This window comes from Thunnus maccoyii, chromosome 13, assembly GCF_910596095.1.
Source record: "Thunnus maccoyii chromosome 13, fThuMac1.1, whole genome shotgun sequence".
NCBI classification, from domain to species: Eukaryota; Metazoa; Chordata; class Actinopteri; order Scombriformes; family Scombridae; genus Thunnus; species Thunnus maccoyii.
Window position 1 is genome coordinate 21324318 of NC_056545.1, and position 10167 is coordinate 21334484.

General features: G+C 37.0%; 1 protein-coding gene across 1 annotated transcript; it reads right to left on the minus strand.

Moving 5' to 3' along the window:
* Positions 1 to 596: 596 nt before the first annotated feature.
* Positions 597 to 9366, minus strand: f11r.1 (F11 receptor, tandem duplicate 1). The gene is made up of 11 exons (XM_042432257.1): positions 9309 to 9366; positions 9088 to 9179; positions 6311 to 6370; positions 5857 to 5973; positions 5198 to 5341; positions 4868 to 5070; positions 4657 to 4759; positions 3185 to 3292; positions 2375 to 2387; positions 2189 to 2252; positions 597 to 2022 (listed from the first exon to the last, which is right to left on the minus strand). Exons 2-11 carry the CDS (start codon positions 9137 to 9139, stop codon positions 1987 to 1989), a joined length of 900 nt encoding a protein of 299 aa, XP_042288191.1. The 5' UTR covers positions 9140 to 9179; positions 9309 to 9366; the 3' UTR covers positions 597 to 1986.
* Between the last annotated feature and the right edge of the window lie 801 nt (positions 9367 to 10167).

Sequence of the window (10167 nt, forward strand, 5' to 3'; positions counted from 1 at the left end):
TCTTCATGTTGATTGATATAATTGCAGAGTTCACTGCATCAATCAGAGGTTCTATACTTCCAAATTTCAGCAAAAATATCTACAGGTAACTGGTGTATTTCTTATAAACACATGTAAGAAATATGTGTCCTGCCAAGTTCACTTGCTTCTATCATTTTCATACTTTATGTTGACAGCATACAACATATTTCTAATACATATTTTAAACAGTATTTATAATACAAAGCAGTAGTTCCCAAATGGGCCACAAGATAAATCTGAGGGGTAGCGAGATGACACGTTAGGAAAGGAAAACAATTATTTTGAAAGCTTATAGAAATATTTAACCCTTTTATCTTTTCAAGGGTCGAAAGCCAAAAATGTTGGGAACCACTAACATAAAGAAATGTTAAAGATACGCAGCATGTAGCAAAGAACTTCTAAGGAAAAATGTAGATGATGTATTGGTTTATTTACAGCCAGGACATACACTTTATTGAACTTTTATTGGATTATTACTGGGTGTTTTATGCATTTACTGCAGGTCTGTGTACTTGTGAGCCCAACAAATGACGTCAACTAAATATGTGCTGATTGACACATGACAGTACACCGAATTTAACAACACAATTTTATTAACCAATATATCAAGAGAAGTTACAGTTATCAAAATTCATCAGCTCTTAACTCTCTATAAAGGCAGGGTTCGTACATACAGGAATGTAGAAAAACCTAGTGTTTAAACACATGATGAGTATTTGTGGATGTCAAGGATAACTGTTTGGGTAATTAATCATTATGACAAGGCTACACATGATGCCATACAAACATGTTTATCATTGAAAAACTAACTTTTTTTGTTAGTTTTTAAGTAACACGTCGTCATTTAATCAAACTCTTAATTCCAATTCATCACATTACTGTATCTCCTGCATCTCAGCTCACAGGAAATTACATTTCTACAGGAAATGAATCATAGTATGCCTGAAATTTTCTGTACTGTAATCCTACACTCTTACCAATGCATTAACTTAGCCGATGTAGTTCAGAGGACTACAAACTAGGGTCTCAGACAAACAACACACAAATGTAATATTAGTTCAATCAGAAAGGAAATGTTAAAGAGAAGGTGCACCTAAAATGGTTGTCTCCATGACAGCCATAGATGTACCTTAAAGTTTCTAGTTAATGTCAGGAAGCTCCGTGAGAACAGCTGATCATTAAATGGTTCTTAATTACAAACATAAAAGCTTATATTTACAGAAATGAGAAACTCTATAAAATTTCATAGAAAAAAATATTGTACATTGAGACAGTTTTATGGTTGTTAAAAAAAAAGAGAAAAAAAACACTTATCATACAGTGAAGCAATATTTTAGCTGCACCAATGATTCAGCACAGACTGACAGATAAGAGTGATGCTCTGGAGAAAATTAAGGTGACGGGTCAGTAAATGTAATAAAAGAAGTCAAGACACTGCAGTTGCAGAGAAAATGTGTCCATCAGTTGTGTCCATCTCCTTTGTAAAGAAAACAACTAAAAAGAGACTGAAATTTGTATTCAGTTAGAATGAGTTGATCTGAGGTGTTTAAATGTGATTGTAAAAATTAAAATTAAAAATGAGTTGGTCCTATAATCAGGAGGCTCAGAAAATCAGAAACTCAGAAACACACACTCCAAATGTAGGTTAAAAAAATTCTGTGGCTCAAATCAGTCACTAGTAGCCACAGCTCATCTTATTAAAACCACAATTCATGTACAAAAAAAAACATATTACCTGTCTGTAGTAAATTATTTCCTATAACCTTAATCCTTAAACCCCCACAAGTTGATGCATCTGCCTCTAAAATACATGTCAACTCATAACACTCATACTGCAGTGTTACATACTGCTAAGAAAACTGCAAAAAGAAAGTAAGTGTCAGAACATCACTAAAAACAGAAAAAAGACATGGTGAGAAACATTTAGAACCGAGGTTTTCTCCAGTTGTGTCTGTTGCTTGCAGGTTATACCACGAACGATGACTTCTGTTTGAAGTCTCCCTGAGAAACAAACACATCAAACATCATTATTGGGACATTTTTCTTACAGCTCCAAATCTGTTAAACATGAAAAAAAACTTTACAAAAGAAACAAACATGACTGTAATATAAATCACTTGGAGTAACAACAGTGTGTAAAGTTGAAAACAGGCAGACTCATACGTACATCTTCATCGTCACCGGCATACGATGATGATGGGGGCTGGTAGACCACATTGGACTTTTGTTTGCTGCAGGAAGAATTTAAAAGAACATGTTGAGCTAGTCACAGAGATAGCAGATCATTTTACACATGTAACCCTAAAGGAAACCTGCAATCCATTAAACAGTATAAAAAATAAAATGGTCTTACCTTTCACTCTTCTCTGTACAGGAGGAAAGGAAACAAAGTCAGTAGTTGGACAGACATCTTGTTAGCTGCATAAATTACTGTATAACATTTTGTCTTTTCTCCCACAAATGAAAAAAACACATTAATGAAGGGGTGCAGGTTGTGGGAACTTGTTGGAGGAGGAAGTTAAAAATTCCTTTAAAAAAAAGGAAGTTCTTTTCATCTACCTTGTTTGAGCTTCTTGTTAATTACTTATTTTGCATCAACCATCCAGTATTTTAAATTTTCAGATTTTCTGCAAAGATTAGTCGATTAGTCAGTCAACAGAAAATTAATCGCCAACTACTTTGATAATCATTTAATCATTTTGGGTCATTTTTATTCATCAGCTTCTTGAATGTGAATATTTTCTGGTTTCTTTAGTCCTCTATGCTAGTATACTGAATATCTGTGGGTTGTGGACTGTTGGTCAGGACAAAACAAGACATTTTAGGTTGTACCTTGGGCTTTGAGAAACTGCAATCAACATTTCACCATTTTCTGACATTTCAATAAGGATTTATCAAGAAAATAATTGAAAGATTAATCAATAATTAAAATAATCGCACATTTAATGTCTTAATACTACCAAAATGGTGCTTTTACAATAAATTCCATGCTGACAAGGGAGTTAACTAGTTTCTTTAACTCATTAGTAGGAGAAATTATCTTATGTTGTCACTGGCCTCCCATCGCTCTGGGTATGGACAAAGTGTTGAATTAGAGGAACTAGATAATGTCAACATGAATACCAGAATATTGATCACAGTAAATGTAGACGTGTACACTCACTGGGCAGGTATCCTTTCTTGTGGGCGTACCAAATTCCAAGTACCAGTAGGACCACTAGCAGGAGAGCAACTATTACACCAGCAACAATCCCTCCGGTGTTTAAGTCGCCTTGAAGAAGAACATACAGAAGGATCATGTAAAACTTAACATTTTACAAACTGAAAATGAAGGTTGTATCTGTAACTGACCGCTGATTCATACAATCTATAAGTCCGCAGATGGCTTCTATTTCTATTTTGATTTGCATTCGTTGTTTATGTATTCCTTATTTGATAGTTTAATGTTTGTGTTTTGAATTGGACAGCTCATCCTACATAGTTGCCTGTGCTTCCCTCAAGGTGGCAGTCAATCCACCCAGCGAGGGGATTGACTGCCCGTGCTAGGTTGACTAAGTGAGCCTGTATATTGGGTCTGCTAACCTGCTAATGTAGCATTCATTAGCCCAGTGTGCTCGGCGCAGACACATGTAGAAGAGTGGAGCAATATCAATGCTATTCAGACACGGCAAGCAGATGAATCCAGGGTCGCAACGAAGACGAACTATCCGAAATTTGGTTAACACCCTTGGTGAGTGGAATGAGGTAAGGCAGCCTTAATTGCCTTTACTGCAGGTACCGTGGGTTTGAGTTGTCCATTCACATTGTTTGAACGTTTCGTTTGTTTTGTTGTTTTCTTTGTTTAGTTCGTTTCATTTGTGTACGTTCTTGGCGTGCAGCGCTATTTTGTTAGATTATTATTATTAGAGTAGTAGTGGGTTTGGTTTTTTTGTGTGAATTTAAATGTTTCTTAATTTGAGGGAAAGGTTATTTAGAGTTTGACTGAATGAGGGTCATGTATTTATATACTTTAATGTGTAGGATTTGTCTGTTTACTCACTGTGTCTGGTATGAATTTAGATTTAAAAGCAGTTTAGCCAGCTTTGTAGGAGGGTTGAATTTAATTTACACAATGTTTGCACTCGGTGTATACCTTTGCTGACTGGACATTAGCACTATTAAGAGGCGCTGTTGTCTGATTTGGTGACTACTTTTAATAGTTGTTTGATTCAGTTTATTATTTGTGTATTATATTTTTGATACAACTGTAAACTAGATAAATATGGATTCTAATTTTGTATATTTTTCTATAGTTTTCATGGTGCTTTTCATGGTGCAATGAGATGGTGACTAATTAGGAGAAATAAACAAACCATGAAGCATCCGTTTGGGACTCTCTGTGTGCTTGCTCAACTAAGCCAAGGGCTGTTACAGTATCTTTATTATGACAATTACAGTTTCCATTTAGATAAACTCCTTTGATGCAGCCAAACCAGTTTATTGTTCTTAGTGTTGGCATGCAGGGCATTACACTGACTGAAACTGGTTTAAAGATTATCATCTCTTGAATGCATATCCTTATTGTCATTCTCATTCATTTCATTTCTGTCAAGGAAAAAAAAAAAATCAGCTCTGGCTCAAGTGAAGAGCACTTACGGACTTCCATTTTCACAGCTCTACAGCGCTGAGGAGGACCGGCAATGTTGACAGCCTCACAGTAGTACTCCCCTGTGTCCATCTTGGTTGAAGCAGGAAACTCCTAAGAAGACAGACGAGGTATATTCAAAAGAGTTATATTATTTCCACAGGCCAAAGAGATCACAGCTGTCACAGTAAAGATGGTGCAAGGTGATGAGTTGCAACTGACCAGGTTGCCAGTCTCTGTGTTCAGCTTGTAGGTGGCGTTTTTGAAGCCAGAAACCTTTTTGGGCTCAGCGGGCAGAAGGGTGCCATCTTTGAACCACATGTATTGGGGAGGAGGTGAGGCATCACCGTCATGGCAGGACAGGAAGGCTGTCTTGCCCGTCGTCACTGAGCTGGGGATCCTACACACGGGTGGAGATGGAGGCACTGCGGGACATAACATTCAGTTTTCTTCAGTACCATAAAGCCTTTGTACTAGACATTTGAGTCAGAATATTATTTATTTTATAGCAGTGTTTGGGTTTGGGTGAATGTAATAATAAAGGATCCTTACCGAGAACAGTGAGCTTCACTCTGACTTCCCCAAACTGGCCGTTGCCAGACACCTCACAGTCGTACACTCCAGTATCCTTACGGGTCACTTTGGAAAATCTCAGATTGTTGTTACCGTACACCGTCACTCGGCTGGAATATGGTGCTGTGGAAGAGTTGCAGCATTACAAAACAGACTGGAAACTTCTGCCAAAGATGCACAATCCTCTGAATTTGTTACTTGATAATAGAAACGTTTTTAGAAGCTTTTAATCTGAATCATAAAACACAGTGGCGGCCAGTCATGCTGATTTTTTAATCCTGTACAGGAATATTAGGGTTTTGGACAGTTTATGTAAAAGTGGACATTCAAAATTGATGTCTGCCATCAAATTTTTCAGAATCAGTTGGAGCTGATATGTACATGTGTCAACCACATTTGGCTGTACTTGCACAACATATTTAAGAATTATGGTATATTATGTCACATTATATTGGCTGCAAGTACAATTTTGCAATCAATTATAGGAAAATGGTATGAAAATAAAACAAAAAAACATTGGTGCTTTCCACCAAATTTCTTTAAAATCCTTTAAACTAGTTTTTGAGATATAGTACTAACTAACAGACAGACAAAGAAAAACATTTGTCAACATGCACAAAGACTGTGAATCGACTTACCTGTGAGTTTCCCATTGTAAATCACATATGTCTGAGAGCCTTTTAGGTCCTTAAATTTCCACTCAACTCTGGCATTTGAACCAAAGTCCGCTGAATAAGCGCATGTAAGGTCAACCCCTGAAATAAAAGAGTTCATAATGAATCCAAAAAGAACACACAACTCTGCTGAAATGTCTTCACTTATTATGTAGTGTAGTTTTATATACAATGCTTGCAAATAATCTTTCTTTAAACCTTCCTTGGCCATCACAGGTATACTTTACTCCAAGAATGATACATTTAAAAATAACTTCTACTAACTTAAAATATATTCATATAACTACTTCTCAGCTATGTGGATACAGATTGCAGATCTGAAACCAAACATGGCAAATCATGGGAAATAATCACATATCATTTATAATTTCCTGGTTTTTCCTCAATATTCAAATTATTTTACATTTCCAAGACTCACCTTCATTCTCTTTCACCTGCACATTTGCATTGGAGGTAGTAACTGAAAAGCCACTCACACCTGTACACAGACATTAAAATACAACAGGTAATTAGACTTTTGAAGTTCCATTACATGCAATCACTATAATACATCTGTGTAATGAGTTTAGTTATGACCAGTTCTTTCATTGTCTGAGATTGCTTAAGATGTAATATTCCCTCTAAAAACCTGACTTGACAGACATTCATCACCACAATTTGAAAAAGTTGCAACGTCTAGATTCTCACTTCCTTTATTCACTTAGTGCAGTGGTCTTTGTGCAGTTTTGTCTGTGTTTCAGTTCACTGCAATATCAACTGCAGACAAAAAAACACCTCAGTGGGCAACATATTATAGATTGTATTATAGATTATAGAGGTCTGAAAATTCCACAAGTGCTGTCCACCATGAAATCCTGACTTTCCAGGTGGATTCTAAGGCTTGAAATATGAACAGTTCAAAAACTTGGAAGCAAGATAAAAGCACTCTGTGTCGTAATATTTATATAGTGGAACACAAGAAGCTGCAGCAGGCATGAAGACTGGTTGAACTGAGGCTGGGATGCAGATTACCATCAGTTCTACACTACACACTCCCATTCTACTACAAAGGATAATCTGAGATCAGTATACTGCTTGGTCTGCTTCCAAAAGTGCAGCATATACCCTCATCTACATGGAGACAGGTTTAGGTCAACAGATGATTAATAGGACCCATCAAAATGCAGCACAGCCAGTCCCTACATGAATATTTTCATTACCATCTCGCAGTCTATTTTATGAACAAGATTTTAAAACACAATCTAAAATGTACTTAAGAATATTACTAATAAATGAGAGGTTAAATCTCCACAGTATCTTTTCACAAACTGTCACCCTGTGAAAGCGTGTGAAGACTGAAGAACACAAACAACCCTTGTCAAATACTCAGGCACACAGTGGGCAGTGGTAACAAGCCTCCAGGGTGTGGACTGAAAAAAAAAAAAAAAAAAGTTGCTCATTCCTGTCTGCTGAGCCAGAAACCTTCCGGTGAAACTGTCAACAGTCTGGCTGAAACTGGGTCTTTTCAGGCACAGCAGCGCTGCTACAGCACTGTTCAGCCTGTCTCACTATACATGTGCAGCTGTAGGACATTAAACCACTGGCATGGCTTTGACTGTTGGTAGTTACATGATTTAACTACAACTTCTGTCTGTGTAAGAGGAACTTGTCGACTACAGGGAACAGCAGCAGGAGCCAGTTAATCATTAACTATGTGCTACCAAGTCATCTATTGTGCAAGTGATTTTACTGTGTATTACTGTGTATTTAGTACAAGATGAAAATATACACACAGCAAGACTTTAAATTAATGTGTGTACTAATATGCCATTAATTCAAATTTAATAATAATAATAATAATAATAATAATGATAATGAGTTGGTTTTAGGTTTTTTAATGACAGCCAGCCAGTTGCATCAGACTTTTCTCAGCAGCTGAGATAAGGCAGTACAGTCACAGGTTTGGTTTGCTGGTGAGATAAGCCTCCACTGTAAGATGAAACCACAGCTCTCCATGACTTCCTTGTTTGCATACAGTGCGAGTTTCAGGGTTGGGGTGATAAAAGTCCTTCAAGGTAAGATACTGGCAATACATGCCGGTTAGATAGTGATGGGAAACTCAAGTCAAAGCCCCACAGTAGATGTCTCTGTACAAGGTAGCAACAAGTGTGCTGTACAGATTTGAATTCAAACAGCATACTGTGCTGCAGGTGCACTGCTGAGCATCACAACAAAGACCAACAGTAACTGCCTTGAAAAGCAGCTGGAAGACATTTTATCAAAGCACTCTCACATTTTTTATATATAACAAAAAGATACTTAGAAGAAAATGTTTATGAGACATATTGTACTAACTTCAGAGTGGTTATTTGAAGGAGAAAAGGTCAAAATTGTGAATCTGAGCTTACAAAGAGTAAATGAACAAATTACAGATGTTTATGGAACATAAATCCAGGGGACAATAAATGATTTACACCAATGACAGTGATTGGAAAGCTGAAAGGTTTTGGTAAGTATGGATTGTGTTCACACCTTCTTTACAGTATTTAATTTACTCATATGAATAAATAAAAAAGTCAACACTAAAAACTTTTTTGGGACTTTCAATGTGATTGTTATTCTCATTAGTGACCTGACTGTGACCTCATTCTGTTTTCACATTGCTTTTCCTATTAAAGGTCACTATGTAAACAGGAATATGGAAACAGTGATACCACATGTTGTATTTTGTGGTGCACCCTTCCTACATTTATTATCAAACAACAATGATATTTTTCGTAAATGAGGAGGAACTAATAAACTGTATCTCTCCCCCCTCTTCCAAAATGTTGTGGTTATACTGGTTTTACAGCTGCTCACAGTACTCGGGGCGTTTTGGTTTATTCCTGTCATATAACTTTTAAAAGGACGTCATAGCAAAATATGATAACTCCTGCTACCACAAAAAACGTCACTATTTCATTGCCACAGATATCAACGTATCACTAAACTACTAAACCCACCTGTCGCATACAGATACAACAGGCCTGCATTTTTTAAGACAAGGCCCAGCGTTCATTTAAGGATAACAACACAAGTAACAAAGGTTCGTTTAATATTTCATTTAGAGCTGATAGGCATTTGCTATGTTATTATTGATTAAATTATGGGAATATAAAGACATTTAAGCGTTGAATAGTCTCAAGCGACTTAAATTTGTTGCCAAAAACCACTCACCTGTTGCTACGCACACGAACAAAGCCACTGAAAACAACCCGCTGACAAGCATGTCGACCTGTTGACGACGGCGTCCGTCTTCAATAACAGTCCTGTAGGAAAAAAACGACCAAAAACTATAAAAAAAACTTCCTTGCGTCGAGTAAACAACCAAGCTCCTATATTTCTAACTTCTATCCACTATGTTGGCGTTTACAGCTGTAATAAGCGTCTGCCCCCACCTGCAGAGTCTACCCAGGTGACTTCCGGGTAATAGGAGCCTCCCAGGTGCCTGGGTGACGTCAGAGTGGAAAAACAGGTTTGACTGGATCTAAACTATTACAAAGCACATTTACATGGACAGAAAACAGGGGCAAGCTCATAATTATTAAACAGACACAGACGGCGGGGTCTTTGCACCCTTCACCACCATCAGCTGTAGTTAAGTTCTGGCACAGATTTTTTTGTTGGCGTATTTAACTTCTTTCATTTCCTTCTTCACTGCTGGCAAAACGATGACTCAGACATAAATGATGTGAGAAATATTTGTTTTATGACATGTGAACATCCTGTATTGCGCATCCCAAGTATCACAGAAGTGAAACTGCCAGCAATAAAAATCACTGAAAATTGTGTGTGTGTGTGTGTGTGTGTGTGTGTGTGTGTGTGTGTGTGTGTGTGTGTGTGTGTGTGTGTGGGTGGGTGGATGGGTGGGTGTGTGTCTGTGTCTGTGTCTATGTCTGTGTCTGTGTCAGTCAGTCATTTTGAAGGCTTTGTGGAAAAATTGTACTTGGGTTAAAAGCTGCAATATGTATTGGAGAAAAGTATATATTTTCGTTTTACAAAGTATGCAAATTAACTGTAACTTTCCTAAAATATTAATAATCTGTCATTTTTCAGATGACAACATTTAACATAACATTTTGCTATGATGGTTGTCTCTTACAGTAGTTAGTTTAGACCTCAGTTGGTAGTCCTTGTATGTTAAATATGTTGGCAGGATGAGGGTTAAATAAATATTATATGACTCATGCTGTGAAATCAATGCCAATAAATACTTTAAAATGATAATTACACTTTAAAGATCCCTTTCAGACATGT